General features: G+C 43.0%; 2 protein-coding genes across 4 annotated transcripts in view; one reads left to right on the plus strand and one right to left on the minus strand.

The window, feature by feature from the left end:
- The window catches only part of FRMPD4 (FERM and PDZ domain containing 4), a 550,653-nt gene that overhangs the window by 79,243 nt on the left and 448,005 nt on the right, over positions 1 to 23,405 (plus strand). The window lies entirely within an intron of this gene.
- LOC131821280 (E3 ubiquitin-protein ligase SIAH1A-like) lies at positions 12,243 to 14,027 on the minus strand. The gene has a single exon (XM_059157260.1). It carries the CDS (start codon positions 13,908 to 13,910, stop codon positions 13,065 to 13,067), a length of 846 nt encoding a protein of 281 aa, XP_059013243.1. The 5' UTR covers positions 13,911 to 14,027; the 3' UTR covers positions 12,243 to 13,064.

A 23,405-nucleotide genomic window follows, 5' to 3' on the forward strand; every position in this document is an offset into this window, starting at 1 on the left:
AGTGGCCGGCCTGGAGAGCCGTGGAGGCTACCCGCCCTTTCCCTAGCTCTCCCCTGTCCGATGCAGCTCTTCCCTTTGGCTGTTTCTGAGTTCTACCCAGTGATCTAGTAAGTCAAATGGATCTCTGGTTTCTGAGTTCTGTGAGCCAATCTAGCAAGTTAATAAAACCCAAAGAGAGGGTTGTGGGAATCTGATTTATGGTTGGTTATCAGAAGCCAGGTGACAACTTGGACTTGCACTTGGCCTCAGAAATCCGGTGGGGGGGCGGCGGCAGTTTTTATAACGTTGACCTTTTAACCTGTAGGACCTGATGCTTTTCTGTTAGTGTCATAATTGAGTTGAATTGTAGGAGACCCAGGTGGTGTCCAAGGATTGATTGCTGATGTGGGGAACCCCCCCCCCCCATTGAAATCAGGTCCCAGAACCCAAATAATACTAAAATCTTAATCTAAACCCTGAGGATTACTCTCAGCCTCTAGCTCTGTTCTTTTTATGTATGTTAATGATCAGTGTGTTTGTTTCTCTGAGTCAGAATCAAATCATAAAGTCTGGAAGTGACTGAATTTCCTCCCTGTGCCTAAGCAAGGTCTCTGCTCTGCCCTAAGTTTAAAATATTCATTATACCTTTCTGTGGTCTGCAGAAATTCTATGTAAAATGGGTGCACCTGACCACTCAGATGATGTGAAATGTGTATTTGGTAGGGGACCGGACACTTGTCTTGAAAATGAATGTGTATCTCACACACAACTAAGGATAGTCAATGCACACTATTAAAAAGAGATTGTGGGTAGTGAGCTTGATGTCTCTATGTCGTCCCTTGGTTCTGCTACTGGCTTCCTTATGTTTGAACTAACCTTTTTGCCAGGTGTAATTTTTCATGGTCTTTGGGGAGATAGGCTCTGCAGGATTCCTTTGAGATTTACCAAAAGAAAGGGAAAGGTAAAAAGAAAGTTAGAAAGTACATCCAGAACCCTTCTTGTTGGTCTTCTAGCGAAGCCTTCAATAGGTAGTAGAAAAAAACAAAACTTTCCTTTGATGTTTAAATGATTTTTTTTTTTTAAATAAAAGGTAGAATAGCAGGAAATGACATTTCAATGTTCTACCACATATGTTCTTGGGGTAATAAGCTTGAATGAGACTTTCAGTTGGCAGACTGGGTAGTCATTACAGTTCATCTCAGGAAATAATACCATGGTTATGATTTTCCACCCCTTATAAAATTTTCCACCTAAGTCCCGGGGCTCAGCAGACTAGCCTATTGGCAGCATCTAGCCCTCCACCTTTTTTGTAAGTAAAGTTTTAGGGGAAATCAGTCCAGCCCATTCACTGGAATGTTGTGTTCGGCTGCTTTCACACTACAGTGACAGGACTGAGCACTCGTGAGGATGATCGTATGGTCTGCAAGGCAAAGTATTTCCTCTCCGCACATTTACAGAAAACATTTGCTGACACCAAACATAATGTTGCCATTTGAACTAATACTGTACATTTATTTTTCCATTTAGTTGTCAGCTAATACAGTGAATCGATCACACAGTAATTTTTTTTAAGATTTTATTTATTTATTTGACAGAGAGATATCACAAGTAGGCAGAGAGGCAGAGAGAGAGAGAGAGAGAGAGAGAGAGAGAGAGAGAGAGAGGAGGAAGCAGGCTCTCTGCCGAGCAGAGAGCCCAATGTGGGGCTCGATCCCAGGACCCTGAGATCATGACCTGAGCCGAAGGCAGAGGCTTAACCCACTGAGCCACCCAGGCACCCCACACAGCAAATTTTAGTTAGGTTATATTTAACCTGACACGGAATTATGTATTTAGACTGTATAAAGGTACCAGAGAAATCAAGATACCTCTTCATTTTGGTCTTTGTCTGATTGGACCTGAGAAATAAGCTCTCTAAAAAAGGAATGTAGTCTTAAGTGTTCATTCACATCCTTAATTTTTAAAAAAATTTCAAAAGAATTAATGAGACCAAAATAAGAGGTCAAGACAAGAAGCTAGGAATCTAGGGGATGAACTCTTTAGAAAAAGCAATTATTAGTAACATCCTGTTAATGTACAATGATATTTGGTTCGAAGAAATTTGTGGAGCGATTTCCACTTACTTTCCAGAATGGCTGCAGTAGGGCGAGTCCTTGTCGTTACGCACAGAATATTCGGTCACGTATGGATAGCACCGGCTGATCATAGGAAGCGCCACACCGGCCAGACGTGCTGGGAAGGAGAGGCTAGCATCTGTGGACTGTACTCAAAGAAGGACAGAAATCTTCCTAGTCAAAGAATACAAAGTTGTCTGAGAATTTAGTTAGGGGAGTTCATAGAATTCATCATCAGGGTTTGTAGATCTCTGGAATCGGTTTTTCTCCCTTCCCAGCTTAACCCGCCCTCTCCTCCAGCTGGGAGTAGAGGAAGTAAGTCCGCTCTAAACACAGGAGAATGGTAGAGGTGACTTTAATTAAAGAGTTTTTAGGGTCATAATCATGACTGTCAGAATTTCCAGATAAAAGGAGGCTAAGATATGAGCTAGATCAAAGATTTTCTTCTAAGATTTTATTTTTTTGAGAGAGACACACACACATGAACACTAGCGGAGGGTAGGTGGAGGGGGCAGGGGGACAAGCAGACTCCCCACTGAGTCAAGAGCCCGCTCTAGGGTCCGATCCTAGGACCTGAGATCATGACCTGATCCGAAGTTGGATGCTTAAGCCACGCAGGTGCCCCCTAGACGGGAGATTTTGAACTCTGCTCCTCGGTCTGTGGTTCTGTATGTAGCTTCTCTGGGGCACCCACAGGGGTCCTTGCATTTGGAGGCTTGGGAGTGGTTCAGTGTTGCTCCCTCTCCTTCCAACCGAAACAAGCTGTTGCTTCTATTTTCCATGTACTGCCTTGCACACAAGATTTGCTATAGGAGTAGTTTTTAGTAAAATGGTTTGAAACCATAGATCCTAGGGGAGCTCTTCAAATTTTGCAGATGGAGAAACTGCAGCGGCGGCCACAATGTGGATGAGTTCACCTGGCTCAGGCGGAGAATTAGAGTAGGGCTGCACTCAGCATCTAGCTCTTTTGTGCTCAATCAAGGGCTTTTATCTAGGATTCTATAACGAGGAGGAGCTGACTCCCGTGCCTTAATCCACTGAGACAAAAGGGTAAGCCTTTGTATTTTTAATACCCTTACTTAAGGGTATTAAAACAATAGTTTAGTATTTGTCAGCTATTGTAACTTTTGTCATCACATTATAATAATAGTTCTCAAGTTTTTGTATGCATAATAATCACCTGGGGGAGCTCAGTATAAAAAAAAAAAATCAGTTTCTCATTGATCCTTCTTAGAAATTCTGCTGTGGAATATCTGGATTTTAATCAAACATCCCGGATGCTTCCGATGCAACGGTCCATGCACCATTGTTTGAAACCCACTGTCATAAAGCTCTGTGGTTGCATCTTGAAGACCACCAGAACTAGTATTCTAGTATTCACAGAGGTACTGTGCCCTCTGTGGAGGTGAACTGCCACCCAGGTAGATGACATTAGTCCTGTGCTGCAGGAAGGGACCAACCCCATTACTGGCATTCCCCTGAGACTGCGGCTGTCCTGTGACTTGGTCATCAAAAACAGGTGGTGCCCCAAGTGGCCATGGAAGAGGAAGAGGGATGTAAAATCATGTTCTGTGAATTTGTTACCGAACTGTAACAGACACAGAGAGAGAAGCACCATCACGAGTGTGCTGCTGAATGGGTTGTTACAACTGAGCACAACTTTTTAACCAGCCCACTGAGAAACGGAGCTTAAAGCACACATTTTGTTTCCTTTTCCAGCCGTTTATCCACCCCATCCCCAGCAAGTGTAGCTGGCACATGGGATATATGTTTTTTTTTTTTTTTAAGTAACCTCTATACCCACTGTGGGGCTCAACCCACAACCCCAAGATCAAGAGTCTCCACTGACTGAGCCAGCCAGGCACCCTAACATATAGGGTTTTTCTGAGTTCAGGTTTGGAACTAGCATTTTTGTGTGTGTGTATGTTTAACTTTATTTTATTCTTTCAGTGTTCCAAGATTCATTGTTTGTGCATCACACCCAGTGCTCCATGCAATGCGTGCCCTCCTTAATACCCACCCCAGGGCGTTTTGTTTTTGTTTTTGTTTTGTTTTCTTTTTCTTTCTTTCTTTCTTTCTTTCTTTCTTTCTTTCTTTCTTTTTTTTTTTTTAAGATTCCATTTATTTACTTTACAGGGAAAGAGAGAGCATGAGAATGCACAAGCAGGAGGAGCAGCAGAAGGATAGGGAGAAGCAGTCTCACACTGAGCCGGGAGGGAGTTGGCAGTGGGGCTTGATCCCAGGAACCCAGGGTCATAACCCCGGCTGAGGGCAGGGGCCCAACCGACTGAGTCACCCAGGCGCTCCAGGTTTAGAAGTAGCTTAAATCTCTTTCTACCACATTCCATTGGTTAGAAGGATGACATGTGGACCTCAGCCTAACTGTAAAGGGTACTGGGAAATGTGCTCTTTGTTTCCAGGAAGGGAATTGGTGTGGTTAGCGTAATATTTTCTCTATTATAGTTGTTTATAACCTAGAATATAATCTCATGGTCCAAATAATGATACTTTCTATGCTTATCTACAGGTGTGGCAGATTAAATAAAAGCTTGCTTGCTTTCCTTCTTTCAAAAAGATTTTAAGTAATCTCTGTACCCAGGATCGAGAGTCACACGCTCAGTCACATGACTAAGCCAGCCAGGCGCCCCAAAAGCTTACATACCTTCTAACTTAACTCTTCTTTTTTCTTTATCTTTTATTTAGTTTTCTTTAGAAATTACATTCATTCCCAAATAGATATATATTTAAGTTAATGATTACTCGAATACTGTTAGGTGGAGTTGTGGACGGCTGGCAATTTAGAGAAGGTAAAATAACATGAACTTCTGGGGACAACTCGTTTGTTAAACCTATCCCGAATACCATAGACAATATTAATTGATCCTGATGGGTTCTGGGATCCTGCAGACTGTCCAGATGTGTACTAGTTGTGTCTTTAGATCACAAGATAAATGTCTCTGCTTGGCTTTCTTTCTTAACCGTAGCTCTTTGACATTTGAAGTTGGTAGTTGTCTTTCTAATCTTTCGCAACCCTTAAGCTTACTCATTAATTACTTGGTGGTCAGCTATGTTGTTTCACATATAAGTGTTTTCCTTCTTAATGCTTAGTAGTATTCTGTTGTAGGGATGTATTATATTTTGTTGATTTGCCAGGTATTTGACAGTGGAATTGTTTTCAGGGATCACCTATTACAAATAAAGTAACTATGTACATGGGCATCAGAGTCTTTGTATGGACTAGAACTCACAACCCTGAGATCAAGAGTCCCCTGCTCCTCCGACGGAGCCATCAGGTGCCCTTGTCTACCATAGTGGACTTGCCCCAAAATTTAGTAGCCTGCTGTTGGCCAGAAGACTTACCAATAACATAAACAGCCAATTAACATTATTTTGTATGTGATATGTATTATATACTGTATTCTTAAGCTAGAGAGAAGAAAATGCTATTAAAATCACATGGTAGAAAAAATACATTTACAGTACTATATTTACAAAAAAAAAATCCATATATAAGTAGACCCACGCAGTTCAAACCTGTGTTGCGTAAGGGTCATCTGTGTATCCTGTTTCTTCACCATCCTGACAGCAGTGTAATTTCCTTTCTTGCGTTTCCTTCTGATCTTTATCCAAAAGTCTCTGTTGGTAAGTGGAGGATGCTTTGGTGATTGAGTTTGGCTCTGATTTTGTATTCTCAAGTTCAGCCTTTCTGTGTGCTCTGTTGGGATGGTTTTTATTGTTCTTATTTGGAATTACTTTCCTAGGGTGAATATCTATGAGTAGTATTACTAGCATAAAGGACCTAAGGTTTGAAATTCATTGTAATATATATTACCTCTTTGTTTTCTAAATGTGGACCAGTTAGGAAATGTCCATTTCCCATCTGTAGGGGCCCTGCTGTACCAAAGATAGTCTTTGACTAAACCGTCTTTTCTGTGCATCTTGAGGAAGCCGCTGTGCCAGTTTGCAAGTTTTTAACAGTAACAGTAATAACTTCTCTTTTCTTGAAGATCCTATATATGAAACAAACAATATGCTAAGTCAGAATTCTAGAGCTAAATAAAATCCCCACAACAGATTAAGATTGAAGTATGGAAAGAAAGGAAATGGGTTTAGAAAGAGAAATCTGTTTGTGCACTGAGTAAGGATAGTATTTTATGCAATAAAGCCTCCTTAAGTAAACATTTGATGGAAGGAATAAAATCTTACTTGGTACATAAATCTTTTTTATTAACAGCAAGGTTGTGTGTATAAGTGAGCACTAATGTACCCAAGGGAATAGGAAATAGAAGGAGCGATTATGGCAAATAAGATGAGGGCAGAACTGTTTCACTGTTCATCTTTAAATTGGCCCAAAATTGTTTAACCAAAACTAAGGAAGGATAGATGGCTATCCCGATGGCGCTTTACGTAACAGTGAAGCTAATATTTAATCAGCAGTGACTTTCTCTAAGGGCTCTGTGTGCTCTAAAATTCTGATGTAATTCAGGACCGAACGGAAAGTGTTTCTTGCCCTTCTGCCTAACTGCAAATGGAACAGAAGTATCGCAGATGTAGCTTTGTCACGAATGAGAAGCCGGGCTATGACAGCCAGGCTTCGTTCATACAGAGCTAGCAACCTTTCAGGGGCTGGAATTCTCTGGAGTAGTGTTACTTGAAGACACTTGGACAAGGAAGAACCTCGCTCTTGCTCGGAGTGAGTGTTGTAGCAACCTGTAGCATCTCACAAGCAAGAGTGAAGCAAGTGAAGAAGAAACCTGGCTGGCCCGAAGTGGTGTGCTGTCCCTGGGCCCAGGGCACGTAGGGTGGTGGGCCCGTTGCATTACTGATGGCATCAGCCAGCCCGGGAGGGAATTGTAGTGACTGCCTCTTAGGGCTGTTGTCAGCGTTAAATGAAAAGATCAGTATCTGGCACAAGAACTCAGCCAAGTTTCAAGTATATGTTACTGTTGGATTTTTCTCTAGTTTAGTTCTAAAATCTGGATTTCTTTTTTTTTTTTTTTTTAAGATTTTGTTTATTTATTTGACAGACAGAGATCACAAGTAGGCAGAGAAGCGGGTAGAGAGAGAGAAAGAGAGGGAGAAGCAGGCTTCCCGCAGAGCAGGGAGCCCGATGCGGGGCTCGATCCCAGGACTCTGGGATCACGACCTGAGCTGAAGGCAGAGATTTTAATCCACTGAGCCACCCAGGTGCCTCTGCATTTATTTTTCTTAAAGATTTATTTATATGAGAGAGATAGAGAGAGAGAGAAAGCATCATCTGAGGAAGGGGCACAGGGAGACGGAGAGAAGCAGACCCCCCCGCATCTCCACACTGACCGTGGAGCCCCACACAGGGCTCCATCCTGCGACCCAAGCCGAAACGAAGAGTCAGATGCTCAACCAACTGAGCCACCCAGGTGTCCCCCAAATCTGCTTTTAGATCTTAATTCCAGACAAAAGTTTCCTAAATATAAGTGTCAAGATCTGTGAGGGGTTGGAGATTTTTAAGATGGGAGCTTTTTTTTTTTTTTTTTTTAAGTTTATATTTTTTAGTAATTGCTACACCCAGCATGGGGCTCAAACTCAAGACCTTGAGATCAAGGGTCACATGCTCTTCTACTGAGCCAACCACGTACCCACCCCCCACGCCCATCCCCCATTGTGTCTGATGGGGGTCAGAAATCTTCTTTCCTTACTTGTAAGCTAAGATAGCCTGCTGCAGCTTCGTGGATGCTGACAGAAGGAAGACACAACACCCTTGTCGGAGACCAAGACACTTGGACAAGGAAGAACCTCGCTCTTGCTCGCAGCAGGCAGAGTATCAGCTTTTGTGTCTGTTCTGAGTGCCAGTGCCCATGCGGCAACACAAAGAGGAGCAGGTGGATGCAGGGCATGTGGTGGTTTCCACTGCAGGAAAGGAGCCCTGCGCTTAGAGAGTCCCAGTCTCTTCGAGGGGGCAGTAATCATGTGTACCCTTCGCTCCGAAGGCAGGAGCAGTCTCTACCTTCCTACGCGGCAAGCGTTCCTGCCCTTTGCTTGGAGGGAAGGAAGGAAGCCCTAGATCTTCTAAGTCTGTTCCGTGTACAGACATCTTTGAAAAATTAGTCCGAGACAGAAGGCAGTCAGGGCCTCCACTGGAAGGATGTGTAGATAGGGGAGCAGTCCATGAGAAGTTGCTTTCTGATAGTAAAATCTGAAAGCTGTGTTTATATTGGAAGATAGGGAAGGGTGCAAAGGAACATTGCCTTGATGTCCTATGTGACCAAGTGCGACAGAAAGGGAGAGCGTAGCTACGGCACATTAATGACTCCAAAGCACACATGGCATCTCAAGGACTGTGTTATCGGGGTATGGTGGCTCTTGTCCCTTGGTGATTCTGGAGGTGGTGGTACTTGATGGTGGCGTCAGTGGAACCCCATGGGAAGCAGCTCCTTCATGGCCTTGGAAGGCCCTGAGGAGGGATCTCTACACGGATGTGCAGCCAAGGGAGGAGTACATGGTAGAAATTCTTAAGGACAAACAGGAATTACTCAAGAGCCTTTCGACGCTTGTTGAGAGGTCTAGAAGCAAGGGAAGCAGCTTTATAAGGAACTTTAGGCTCCCCAACAGTTTGGGGAAGTGAGATTCAGCAGAACACAGGTTAGATGGAGAAGGGCTTCTACTACTTCCGATTTAAAAGATTAATTACTATGGTGTGTCTATTCGTGTGTAGAAATGTTAATTTGATAAGAAAAAAATGAACAGTAATGAGGAAGTGACACAGTCAGATTGATTTACCCGGGTCCACTGGTTTTCTGATTTGTTTCTGGTCCAGATTTTATCAATGATGTGTAACTATCAATTGTCTGTTTCAGTGCTCCCCAAATATATTTTGAGGTACCCCAGGATATTCCTCCATTTACACTACAGAAGAAAACCTTTGGCCAAATACATTGTGAAAATGCTGAATATTATACCCTTACCTCTTGGGGATTTATACTTCACAAAAACATATTAAAGACTCTTGGTTATCCTGCCTTTAAGGATGCTCTTGAACTTCATTTAAACCAACTTTTGCTAAATTCACCTGATCACAGAATCCTCTTTTTGCATAACATGCACAAAAATCTCATGGCACTGGGGTGCCTGGGTGGCTCAGTTGGTTAAGCAACTGCCTGCAGCTCAGGTCATGGTCCCGGGGTCTTGGGATCAAGCCCCGTGTCAGGCTCCTTACTCAGCAGGGAGCCTGCTTCTCCCTCTCCCTCTGCCTGCTACTCCGCCTGCTTGTGCTCTCTCTGTGTCAAATAAATAAATAAAATTAAACAAACAAACAAACAAACAAAAACTAACCTAAAATCTCATGGCACCAATGTTTGGGAGAGCACATCCCAGAGACTGCTTTATAGTAATATGATAGCGCTGTCACAGTTGAAGTAGTGATAAATAATAAAGGAAACATTCAGGTTATTTACGAGCTTTTCAGCAATGCCTGTTGTTAACACTTGTTGCTTGTATCTAACTAAGGTCATTTGCAAACTTAAACTCTTCCTGTCCTTGCACTGCATTGTAATCCTTGCTAGTGAGCATCTCTGGTCCATCAGACATGATGTAGAATTTCTGATAGTGACACGAGAAGTTCATCTGAACTTTGAAGAAGCCACCGTTAACACATTGAGTTGATAGGCTTCTGGTGAAAGAAAACATGTTTGGCCTTTCACAGAGCTTGAGCTGCCTTATTGGGGTACACTCCCATTTTTACAACAGGTTTATGGAATATTAAAACTTGTTTGACAGTCATTTGTGACTTCCTTGCCTGTGTGGGACACAAGGTTGGTCACCATTGGATAAGACCGCCTTTTTTCTTGGATCTGTGGGGTTTTTCATATGTTGTCTTTGTTGCCAGGTAAAATATTAAGGGTGTAGTTAAGACTTGGAGAGTAGCCTTGGTTTTCGTGTTTAGAAAGCTGGATCAATTGGTGGATTTATGGGGTGTTTTTCATTATGTTTAGTGGAAGATAAATTAGTTTTTTATCTCTTGTTTGCATAAATCATCTCTCAAATTTTATGCTTGACAGCTGCTCCTTTTGAAGTTATCTCTTAAACAGGAAGTGAGATAAGACCAAGCTGGTGGAATTGGTAGGAGGGATTCCGGCAAGAGCTATCACATAATCACATGGGATATTGTGATTAATGTCACAGTAGCTAAAATTGTGATGTGGATAAGTTTTTTCCCCTGGTAACATATTTCCCTTTTCTGTTTTATCATGCATTCAAGTCAGGGAGATAGGGAGGTTTCTGTTTCAATCTTGAGGCTGCCGTAGAAACTTACTTAATATTTATGAGCCTCAGTATCTGGAAGACTCATTCGGGTGAGCTTTAAAAAAATATAGATTCCTTAGCCCTACCCAGATTTGCTAGGTAAGAACCTCCTCGTGTAGGGCGAGGAATGTCATTCTGTGTGCTCTGAAAGCTCCTGGAGCCCAAGTGATTCTTCTGTGCAGCTAGGCTTTTCACCAGCATCAAGAGTCAACAGATGAGATTAAAAACCCCAGCACTGCCCACCTTATGAGTCTGTTAATTCTGGTTTCTAGTTCTTGAGTAGAGCACATTAAACGGCGTGAATGTCTTTGTCTTGGCCATTCTGAGGACAAACATTTGTGTGCTCTATTGGTTATTTCTATAGTACCTTCCTACTTACCATGAGTTCTTGAGTGTCCGGAGTGGGGTGACCCTCCGGTCCAGGGCACTTCTGAGAGTCAAAGGGGGGCCCTTAATAATTACCCTGGGACAACAGACATAAACCAGAGTTGTCCCAAGCAAACAGGGCTCTATGGTCACTCATAAGTCAAAACAGATAGATTAACGAGAGGAAAACCCATTGAAGAAGGTCACATGGGAGTAGATCTGCCTTTTTTTTTTTTTTCTGCTTCTCTCTTTACTGATACTTTATTTGGCACCCATGGGAACATAGGGAGATTAGATTGGCAAACACCACTGTTCAGTGGGATTGGGGCAGGGAGGGAACAATGTTGGAATGATCTGTGAACTAGACTATGTTGAGCTGTGTAGCCTTTGAATTAAATCCAGATATATCAACTCAATCAACCACAAGAGGGAGTAAATATTTATGCTCACCCACCATAGAAATGGGGATGAGCTGGGCCCTGGGACACCAGAATAAAAGATTTCTTGCCTTAATGGAGCTAATGGTATAGTAGGAAGTATAAGTGAGGGCACCAGCCATTCAAATACTGTGTGAAGTTAAGTCTAGGTTTCTTTTAGGAAAAAATGCAATTTCACATGTTGCAGGGAATCCATGTAAACTCAGAAATAATATTCAACTGGACCCGAGCCACTACCAGGAACCTCACCAAAATGCTCCATTGTTTCCCAGTTTCTCCTATTTCTTTTACTTTCAGTGGCCCACTTTTACTTTCTGAATGTGTGTTTTTTAAATTTGCCAGGTAGTCTTTTAACGAGAATTATAAAAGAATAAAACCTTTTTTTTTCAAACTGCCTTTTTAAAACATGATTTGCTTTTGATTATAAATACTGTGTAAGACGATGCCTTCTTCTGCAAAACCAATAAATACAAGAACAAATTTTATTTTATTTTTTAAAAGATTTTATTTATTTTGGTTGGGGGGAGCAGCAGGCAGAGGGAGAAGCAGGCTCCCCGCTGGGCAAGGAGCCCGATACACGGCTGGATCACGATGGAGGACTGGATCCTGATGCAGGGCTGGATCCCGACGCAGGACTGGATCCCGATGCAGGACTGGATCCCAATGCAGGACTGGATCTCGATGCATGACTCAATCCCAGGATGCTGGGATCGCAACTGGAGCTAAATGCTTAACCTACTGAGCCACCCAGGCACCCCAAGAACAAATTTTAAACATGTGATTTGTCCAAGATATTTGGGGGGGGGACACATTTTTTCTGGTATTTAAAAAAAATCAGTATTACTTAACCTTCCAAATAATAAATTCAAAGGTATGAGTCAACTGGAGAAAAAGAGAGAGAAACATACAAATAGAGACCATCGTATAGCTGCTTTAAATAGCTTCTGATAATTCTGCTGTTACCTTTCCTTTCTGGAACTTTCCTTTCTCAAAAGAGTTGAATGTAAAATACTTATTTTTTCTTTTTTTCGTATTTGTTCTTTTTTTCATTTATTCATTTTTTCTTTTTTTGTTGTTTTTTTCTTTTATTTCTGGTGCAAAATGGTGGTTTTATTAAAACACGGGGACAGGACCCGTGGGAAGAAAGAGCTGCTGCCTAAAATATTTGTAATAAACTGATTAATGGGGGAAAAGGAAATATGTATCGAATACCTATGTATAAGGTTTATCATAAACAACTATGCATATCAGAAAGGCACTAACTTTAAAAAGGCACCCCAAAAAGGCGAGGAAAAACCTGAATTACAGAAAAGAAAATCAAATTTAATGAAAAACTGGAATTAATAAGAATTAGCAAATACATACACCCACAAAATATACACACATAGCAGCACTGTATGTTGACCCACAAAGGGAAAAAAAAACAGTGGTTCGAGAGCACTCAACATGGCTTATTGGTTAAAGGAAAAAAATACCCTCCCCCCACTCCCCATACACACTAGCTCTGGGGCACACACACAGAACAAAAACCCAGTATGTATTTTTGAACAGTACACTCAATCTGCAACACAAATTCATAATTTTTTTTAACAATGCTCCCTTTCTTAATACAAGAGATGCCCATGCTGGGTGTGTGTGTGTGTGTGTGTGTGTGTGCAATATATAATATTTAATTATATACCTTATATAATTTACTGTTGACTTATTTTTAAATATATTCGTGTAACTACATGCAGCTATTTCCTGTATTGAACAGCCTTTCCTTTTATTTACCTCGTGTGTCTAGACCTCTCAAAATTTCAGGCTGATGGGCTAACGTGGGTGCCTTGTTCTCCGTGAACTTGAGTACGAGGGTTTTCGGCCGCGGCGGGAAAGCCGCGGGCCTGCCGTTTTAACACAGGGAGATCGTCACGTTGATGCCCAGGTTGCCGTTTTCTGCAAAGAGCTGCGCCATGCGGGCGTCGAAGACGAGGCAGTCACTGTTCCTGATGGCGGAGGCGATTCCCTCGTGAATGGAGCGCGGGGTCGCCTCCCAGGTCAGCCGGCGCCGGTGGCCGTTCAGCTCCAGCCGGTAGGCGAAGTTCTCGGCCTGCTTGTGCGTTCCGATCAGCTGGACGATGGCGAAGAACTGGTGCCCGTTGTACTTCTCCTGTTTCTCCAGGACGAGCATGAAGTGGACGCCGAAGCAGGACTGCGTCATCACCCAGTCCACGGCGCCGGGGAGGTTAATGTCGGTCGCCAGGAACACGATGTCTTCGCCCTGCAGCGTGGTGATGGACTCGTGCTGGTGCATCAGGTGCGGCATCACGGCCTCCAGCGAGCCTTGCCATTTGCAGAGCGCGCCGGGGCACGGGCACACGTACGGGCGGAACTCGCACATCTCTTCGTGCTCGGCCTTCTCGGTGTGGCGCAGGGCGAGCTCGCAGCCGGTGGCCGCGTACTTGCACGGGAACAGCACGGAGTTGGCCACCTTCTCCATGGCCAGGTTGCGAATGGACGCCAGCGGCCCGCGGCACGTCGGGCAGCAGCTGAGCTTTGGGCGGCAGGTGCTGCACACGAGGTGGCCGCTGTGGCACTGAAGAATGGGGGGCAGCACATAGTCGAAGCAAACCGGACACTCGAAAAGGCTCGCCAAGTCGCTGTTGGGCACGGTCGTGCCGGCCAGGGAGGGCAGCCTCTGGGGCGGGTTACACGTCGCCGCTCCGGGAGGTAAGGCCGCCGGGCACTGGCGCTTCATTTCTGGAGGCCGACGCTGCGCCTCACACCCCGGCTCGAGGCTCACACGCGCCGCGCCGTCGCCGCCGCCTCTTCTCCGTGCCGGCCCCGGCCCCGGCCCCGGCCCCGGCCCCGGCCCCGGCGCGAGTGCCGACACCGACACCGACACCGACGGGACACGCCGGGCCGCCGCCGCCGCTCGAAAACGTGCCTCTCGAAGGTCGCCTGGGACGCTCGAGGGCGCACCTTTTAACGGTCGCCTCAGACGCTCGAGAGCGCGCCTTTCAACGGTCGCCTTAAAAGCTCGAGAACGCGCCGTTCAACGGTCGCCTTGGAAGCTCTAGAGCGCGCCTTTCAACGGTCGCCTTGGAAGCTCGAGAGCGCGCCTGTCAACAGTCGCCTTGGAAGCTCGAGAGCGCGCCGTTCAACGGTCGCCTTGGAAGCTCGAGAACGCGCCTTCAATCGTCGCGTTGGCAGCTCAAGAGCGCGCCTTTCAAGGGTCACTTCAGACTCGGGAGTGCGCACCACAATGGCCGCCCCCTACGCTCGAGAGCGCGCTCCTCGCGCGTTCTGGCCACACCCTACAGCAGCAGCCTTGAGAAGGTAGGTCTCTAAGCGCCAGCAGCCCAAAGGGGGCGGGGCCCTGAATGTGTTTTGTGATCCTAAATTCTATGTAGCCTTCCTACCCGGTGGTAAGGATACCAATGCTTCAAGCTCTAAATTCTCCTAGGCTATCTCTCGTTCCTGTTCACAAATCGAATTTTCTTTTTTAAAAAAATATCTAGTTATTTAGGTAATCTCTACACCCAACGTTGGGCTTGAACTCAAAACCCCAAGATCGAGAGTAGCATGCTCCACAGCCTGAGCCAGCCTGGCAAGCACAAAGCCAGTTTTCTGAGGACATTAATGCACCGTAAGGACTGTTTAAAATAATTGATAGGAGGAGGGGCCCCTGGCTGGCTCAGTCTGAAGGGCATGCCCCTCTTTGTAAAAATTCTTTTTTTAAGATTTTATTTATTCTGCTGAGCTCCCTGCTCAGCAGAGAGCCTGATGCGGGTCTCTGTCACAGGACTCCGGGACCATGACCCCAGCCCAGTGCAGAGGCTTAACCCACTGAGCCACCCAGGCGCCCCGGACATGCCCCTCTTAACCTTGGGGTGAGTTTGATCCCACGTTGGGGGTAGAGATTACTTAAATAAAACTTTTAAAAATAAAATAATTGATAGGAGGGTATGAACATCCTAAGGACTATTTTTAACTCAAAAGGGAGCTCTCTCAATGCAAATGATTCTCAAAAGGGTATATTTGTAACGTCAGATTTAAGAAATAAAAATACAAAAGATGCTCAGTTAAATTTGAATTTCAGGTAAACAGTGAACAGCTTCTCTTTTTAGTAAGAGTATGTCTCCTGCATTATTTGGGATATACTTATACTAAAATCCATTCATTGTTTATCTGAGATTCAAATTTAACTGGGTATTCTATATTTTATCTGGCAACCCTACATACTTGGAGAGCTGTGTTTGAAACTTCCTGGAATTCTGATTTGGTCATTTTTATAACCATAGCCCTAACCAGGTCCCACCATGGGATTATTTTCTTTCATTTTCTCAAAAATCATTATTTATTGCTACTATAGTTCAGGACTCAGATAGAGAGACCACTGTGATGAGTCGGAGTGGACAGTGAAGTTACTGAATGGAAAGTCCAGGTTCAAGTGTGTGCAGTTGCCTTGCACCTATAAACAGTGTGGCTTTACTAAAATTTCTAGGGAAGGCAGTCAGTGGCTGGAGCTAAGTAGAGCAGGACCAGGACCAGGGGTAGATTTGGAAATGGAGAGTGACAGCTGTGGCCATGTAGACAAGGCAGGGAAACTTTGTTAAGGCAGGATTTGTGCTGTATTCCATTTTGCATTGCCACATAGCTTACACAGTTCTTGCATGTAGTAACTGTTCAAATATTTGGCATTAAATGACCTCATCCAAGGGGCTATCTTCTGATTTTTTTTTCCTTCTGCGTAATCCACTAGGAGATGAAATACTTGGCTAATTTATTTCCTAGCTGGCTCCTGCACATATGCGCTTCTCTTATTTAAGTTTGTGAATGGCCCCGTGGGGTTCAGCAAAAGAAGCAGTATGAGCAAGAGTGGATTGTTCGGCCGGGTGGTCAGCCAAGCTAGGCAGAGGACTCCTTTTAGCATTAGTGCTGAATGTGAGGGTGTGTTTGTGCTTGTAAAGAGACAGAGTGTGAGCCCCATGTGAAAGCTAGATCGCTGTGTCGGCAGTTTACAATATAAAACTTACGTTAGGACCTTCGAAGTACAGATTAATTACAAAATGAGCCAAAGTCAGTTCTGAAGGTGAGAAATGACCCAGTGTTCGAGACAAGTTTGTGTAGCAGGTTGTTGAGCGTTTGCTCTGGCTTGAGCAGAGAGGTGTGTAAATACCACCGAAAGATGATTCTACTTGGCAACATTCTTGGTTTTCCTCCAACTGCACTTTCTGGTGACTCTGATTTTCAGCGTCCTGGCATGTTGCCAGCCACCTCCAGGGGTGTTAAGAAATATCCAAAACAAAATTAAAATAAATTCCCTTTTATTTAAAATGCAATTATATATATATAACACTTAGGAGCAGTGGGATTGGGTGTTAGAAAACCAAACCAAGCAATGGAGTAGCAATTACAACGTTGGAAAGAAAAAACAAAACAGAACCACAAAACATGCTAACACCTTGCTGATGGATTGGACCCTGCTTGGGGAAGAGCTAGAAACGGGGAATAGAACTACCCTCTCCCTTTAGCTTTAATCAAACTCTTGGGAATTCATCACTCTTCTTGTTTGAAATGCCATGTGCAGAATGGCTTGCCCTGGTGTTATCTGATTTTGATTATTTGCTTGTGATTCAGTCATTCCTTCTTCGTTTGTGCGCTCTGTGCTGAACAGTAGGCTGAATAACACAAAGGATGGGTTCGAGTGGGTTCTTTGGACATGCCCGTATTGCCATTCCACCTGCAAACACTGTCCTCCCTCTACTGGAAGCTGGGCAGAGGGCGTAGCATCAGAGCGTCCAATTCGGAGAGCTCATCCAACGGTGACCATGGAGAGCCCAAATGTGCTTGGTGCTACACATCCCTTTGGGGAAGATAAGGATGGTAATGGCTTTGAGAATGAAATAATATGTTCTGACTTGAAGGACAAATTAGGGTAAAGCAAGGAGAAAAGACAGGATGAAATGTTCTCTCCTTTTACAGACTAAATTTAATTGTGGTTAATAGCAGCTGACTTTCCCCGTGACTTTGCCGTGGGAAGAGAGGCCTTCCACCAAAATAGGGGCCACGGTTACTGAAGATTTTAGGTGGTCTGGTTTTTGATTGACAATCAGATAACTAAACTTTTTCTTTTATTTAAAGAAAAATTTTTAATTGAGCAATAAGGTTTCCTTTATATAAACTATTAGTTGATGCTAATACAATATGGATTTTAAAATGAAATCATGGGTGTGTACTTGTGACCGTAAAGATGAGCACACAAATCAGAAGCTGTGCAACAGGGGCGGCTGGGTGGCTCAGTCCGTTAAGTGTGTGACTCTTCATTTCCACCCGGGTCATGATCTCAGGCTTGGGACAGCAAGCCCTGCATCAGGCTCCACGCTCATCGTGGAGTCTACCTGAGGTTCTCTGTCTCCCTCTGCCCCTCCCCGTTCTCTACAATAAATAAATAAAATCTTAAAAAGAAAAAAAAAAAAGCTATACAATATTGGGCGCCGGGGTGGCTCAGTGGGTTAAGTGACTGCCCTTGGCTCAGGTCATGATCCCAGGGTCCTGGGATCGAGGCCCTGCTCAGCGGGGAGTCTGCTTCTCCCTCTCCCTCTACTCCTCCTGCTCTGGCTCTCTCTCTGTCTAATAAATACATAAAATATTAAAAAAGTAAAATCTAAAAAAAAAAACTATACAACATTAACAGTAAATCCAAATATAAGCAAAGATAATCCTCTGAATTCTGTGTTTCATCAAGCATCAAACCCCACCAGTTTTATAGTCCTTCAAAGTACATAATGCTGCATCCACATACTCTGCATGTAATTGGATCTCTGGATTTAATTTCATTTCTCATGTGACATTCTCCACACTTACATCATTGACCGTTGCTTCGGGGGTTGACCATCCTTCCATGGTCCGTTGTTAGTCTCTCCAAATCCCAACCAGCTAATCCCCTACCCACGTATCCTGGAGAGACTTCTCACTCTGGGCTTCTAAACAGATTCTGACTCTCGCCCTCTAAGACATTTTTTTTTTTAAAGATAAAAATTCATGCTTTTTCTGTACCAGAGAAAAGGGAAAAAATTTTGGCATGCATAACTAATGAGGTAATTAGTACTATTAAGCTGCTTTAGAAGACTAAACCATCAGTAATTATGAGAGTAAGTATAAATTAAAGGACAGTGTTTAGGTTTCAGTGTAGGATATTATATCCAGTATTGTACTTTTTACGCAGTATTGTATTTTTGTAGAGCCATTACTGAACACGTATATTTGAAAGTCACAGTACAGGCATAGAAGGCCCATGGCTTTTTATCAGAAATAGACAAACAAGAAGAAAAACTATGGCACTAAGAGTAGATGTGTGCATATTTTTAAAAAATTACTTTATTTAAATAACTCAGTAAGGATATTTTCAAATGTGGTTCAAGCGTGAAGAATGATACAACACACAGCCATGTCCCCAGAACTCATGTATGTGTACTTTTCTAATCCTACTATGAAAGCGATAGAGCGAAATTTAAAAACAAATCAGTAGAAATGAAAGGAGAGTTCATTCAAAAGTAATTTTTGCATCTGAAAATTAGACACCAAATGAAACCCTCCACAGATATATCTTCTATATTTTTCTATAAAAAATTACAATGAAAAAATTATTTCACTGGAATTATTTTATATATATGTAATTTACATATCATATATAATAATTCATGTATTATTTGAAATGATTTCATTGGAAAAGTGCTTTAAATTTAAATCGTGAATCCTAGGGTACCTGGGAAGCATGAGACTCTTGATCTTGGTTGTAGGTTCGAGCCCCACACCGAGTGTAGAGACTAATTAAAAATAAAACCTTAAAAAAACATGAATCGTAACCAAAATATATAATTTATATTTTTTAAAGATTTATTGTTATTTTATTTTATTTTATTTTATTTTTTTTTTTAAAGATTTTATTTATTTATTTGACAGAGAGAAATCACAAGTAGGCAGAGAGGCAGGCAGAGAGAGAGAGAGGAGGAAGCAGGTTCCCTGCTGAGCAGAGAGCCCGATGCGGGACTCGATCCCAGGACCCTGAGATCATGACCTGAGCCGAAGGCAGCGGCTTAACCACTGAGCCACCCAGGCGCCCAAGATTTATTGTTATTTTAGAGAGAGAGAGAGAGAGAGAGCTATGTGAGCATGTGCAGGGGGAGGGGCCGAGGGAGAGAATCTCAAGTGGACTTCCCACTGAGTGTGGAGCCCTGACACGGGGCTGGATCTCATGACCCTGAAATCATGACCTGAGCCAAAATCAGACCCAAACCAAAACTGAGTCGGACATTTAACTGAGCCACCCAGGCGTCCCAGAGCAAGTCGCTTTTAAGAAATGAAAAAAAGGAAAAGAAAGGAAAAGGAGCATTTCCAGTCATCTTCTTGGGCACTTTATGAAGATTTTTTTTTTTTTTCCATGAAACACATTTGAGACACTGCCCTTGTCTTGCCGATGTGTTTTTCCATAAATGGAATGTTTGACCAAATGAAATCCACATTTTTGAGGAGCTTTTGGTTCTCACTGACTGGTACTGCTGCAGCCTGAAATAACTCCCAAATTACACATGTGCCAATCTGATCAGAAAGAATGCTTGACAGCAAGCTTAGATATATACACCAGAAATCTGAACTCTGAATGCCTTGTCCTGGTCATGGCTTAGGAACTAACTCCATGCGTTCCTCTAAGTCTGGAGTTCCTAGCTTATTGCGGTGTTAACGGATATTTATTTCTCTTGGATGTTAGAACATGAATTGATCTATATCATTTGATTTCAGTTGGGGATGATTTTGCCCCCACTTGGCCATTCCTGGAGACCTTTTGGGTTGTCACAGTTGGCACAAGGGTATTGCCCCTGGCATCTAGGAAACAAAGGCCAGGGGATCCTACCTCGTATCCTACAGTGCACAGGGCAGCCTCCACAACAAGGAATTACCTGTCCCCAAATGTGAACGGTGCCGAGGCTGAGAGATCTCTAACTACACAAAAGAGCAGGGTTTAAATTTATTTCCTAAAACGAATATATATGTGGACATTCCTTAGGCAGAGTTTTTCTTCTAATAATAATGCACTGTGTTTGATAGAACAAAAATATTTTTAGAATTTTGTCTTTACATCTAAGAACTACGGTTTTACACCGTTTTTCCAGGGTATACATCAAAGTTTTCTAACCTATGTTCTGTTTTTCCTATGTGCTTTGCACCTGTGTCAAAAAATAGATGATCGCGGTGTGTTCAGACATGCTCCATTCATCCTGGTCATAAATGAAATGGCTGCCAGAAAAGGATCATTTCTTGCCGTATTTGATTTTGGCCATTAGTCTTGCTCTGTTCTAGGAGTGTTCTTAACATTTGAACAAGTATCTTCCGTATTTTTGGGGAGGGAAGTTTACAAAGACGTTGCCTATTAAATTCTATTTCATTTCTTGGTGTCAATGTATTTTATGTACTTTTTATATTATGAATTTCATACTTGATAAATTCCAAAAAAGAGGCTACATTTAGATACTAACCTTGAGGATTTCTGGAAAATTTTCCGTATTTTCTGCTACTGCTTTCTCCTTGATGTTTTTTTACTTAACCCTGATCTAGTTCTCAACAGTCCTCTTGGTTTTTGTTTGTTTGCTTGATTCTAAATAGAATCGTTTCAACTATTTTGTAACTTGTTCATTTGAGTGAGAATCCAAATAAGGTCTACCGCTATAAGTTATTGATAGGCCTCTAAAGTTTATTTTAATCTATAGGTTTCCCCATCTCTCTTATTTTCTTATGATGTGTTTTTTTTTAAGAAGCTGGGTCATTTGTCCTGTAGAATTTCTACTCATTCTGGAGTTTGCTGATTCAATTCCACGGCAGGGCCTAACAAGTTTCTTTGTTCTTTGTATTTCCTGTGAATTGATAGTTGACTCGAGACATCATTTACTCTTAAAGTTAAAATCGAGACGGAAAAACCATTCTCCTCGTGTGTGTGTGTGAGTGTGTGTGTGTGTGTGTGTGTGTGTGTTTTAAGGATTTTAGTTATTTATATGACAGAGAGACACAGCGAGAGCTCCCCGTGGAGCTGCAAGTCCCATACGGGGCTCGATCCCAGGACCTGAGCCTGAGGCAGTCGCTTAACGACTGAGCCACGTAGGCACCCCAAGACAACTACTTTCTTAATATAGTCTTTTAGGTTACCACTGGGGATCAGTGCAACAGGACTTGATAGACTGTAGCGGGGGCAGGGGCCTGTTTTTGTAAATCAAGTTTTATTGGTCCATAGCCACAGGCACGCTGCGGAACACCGCCTGTGGTTGCTCTTGCACAGTAACAGCAGATTCCAGCAGCTGCCACAGGGATAGATACAGTATCCCACAAGCTAATACTGTTTACTATGTAGCCTTAAAAAAAATAAAAATAAAAAAGCTTTCCAACCCTAGTAGGAAAGGTTACGCCTTTTAATTTTTTAAGTAGGCTCTATTGCCCAATGTGGGGTTCAAACTCATGACCTTGGATTCAGGAGTTGCTGTGTTCCATTGACTGAGCCAGCCAGGCCCCCTCAAGTTTAGCCCTTTTATTTTATTTTTTAATTTAATTTAATTTTTTATTTTATTATTTTTTAAAAATTTTATCTATTTGACAGAGAGAGAGAGACTGAGAGAGGGAACACAAGCAAGGGGAGTGGGAGAGGGAGAAGCAGGCTCCCTGCTGAACAGGGAGCCCCATGCGGGACTCGATCCCGGGGCCCTGGGATCATGACCTGAGCCGAAGGCAGACGCTTAATGATGACTGAGCCACTCAGGCGTCCCTGTTTTATTTTTAAAAGATTTCATTTATTTATTCTTGAGAGAGAGGTAGAGTCCGGGCAGGAGGAGGGGCAGAGATGAAGAGGGAGAATCTCGCGCCGACTCCAGACTGAATGCAAAGCCCTTGTGGTGGGGCTTCATCCCAGAAGCCTGAGATCATAACCTGAGCTGAGATTAAGGGTCGGACCCTTAACTGACTGAGCCACCCAGGTGCCCCATGGTTAGGCTTTAAAAGAAAAAAAAAGTGATCTGTAGTCTGCTATAAACTGTGGATAAAGGTTTTCTAAAAAAGGTTAACTGTCCTTTATTATGTGTCACAATATATAATTTAAAAGTATGATCATTATTCGGCTGTGATATATTTGTACTTTATCATCCTAAAGTTCCCTTCATATCTCTTTACCTCTCAAATAGAAAAAGTATATGTATTTAAAAAAATCAATATAATAAAGTCATTCACATTTCCAAAAACGAATTCCTCTTAGGAAAACTGTGCTCTCAGATAACATAGTCTATAGCCTTCAGCCTGACTATAAATAATTTTATTAATTAATCTTTTCTGTCCACTTTTACTGTCCTTAAATACTCCCTTTAACATGAGCCAGGCAGTTATAGACTATAAAATGAGGAATGCTAGAGGACCTAATTTCAGTGTCTTTTCTGAGTAGTTTTTCGATGTTGGAATAATGCTTTTAGGAACAGGATTTTCCAAATTGCATAAAATGGTCTCTTTTGTGGTTCTCTCTGCAAAAAAGAAACTGACATATTATTGTATGTCATTATAACTGAATTCTGTGGCATCTGTATATCACGTTAGGTCAGAATTGACACCATCGCCAAGAAGGCACTTCTCTGTTTAGAGGTGTACCACCTCTGTTGTTAGGAATCTGTCATTTTGAAATCGGTCGCTGGTAGGATTTGTCTCACAAACACCTGGGGGAGGTGTCCTTCCAGATTATCCTCGCCACATGTTAAAAAGGGGAAGGAGAAGAAGCAGGAGACAGACAAAGAAAGCAACTGCCTGCTTAAAAATTGTAAACAGGCTTTATATCCAGGAAAATCTGGATGTTGAAGTTTCTCACAAGGACCCGGGTGGGGACATGTGTGTTTCTCCAAGGCAAGCCTTTATTCCGTTCTGAAACAGCTTGTGTGGTATCTGTTCTTTTCTCGATGGTCAAGATTCTGCAATTACTTACGTATCAGTCACGGTACTCCAAGAGGCTCCGAGACCTCCCACAAGAAAACCCATTTCTTACCTCCTGCCACTGTGCGATAGCGGGAGTGTGGGGTTGGCAGAGAAACGTCTCCACACCTGATCGTTTCAGTCTAGCAGGGCCAAGCACAGTTTCTACATTTTTCTGATGTTTAAGTGGTTTAAAAATAACAAAGGAGGGATGGCTGGGTGGCTCAGTTGGTTAAGCGGCTGCCTTCAGCTCAGGTCA

The sequence above is a fragment of the Mustela lutreola genome, chromosome X (genome assembly GCF_030435805.1).
Source record: "Mustela lutreola isolate mMusLut2 chromosome X, mMusLut2.pri, whole genome shotgun sequence".
Taxonomy (NCBI): domain Eukaryota; kingdom Metazoa; phylum Chordata; class Mammalia; order Carnivora; family Mustelidae; genus Mustela; species Mustela lutreola.

Excerpts from the sequence above, each read along its gene's own strand:
- LOC131821280 (XM_059157260.1), bottom strand. The coding sequence starts at position 13,910 with ATGAAGCGCCAGTGCCCGGCGGCCTTACCTCCCGGAGCGGCGACGTGT.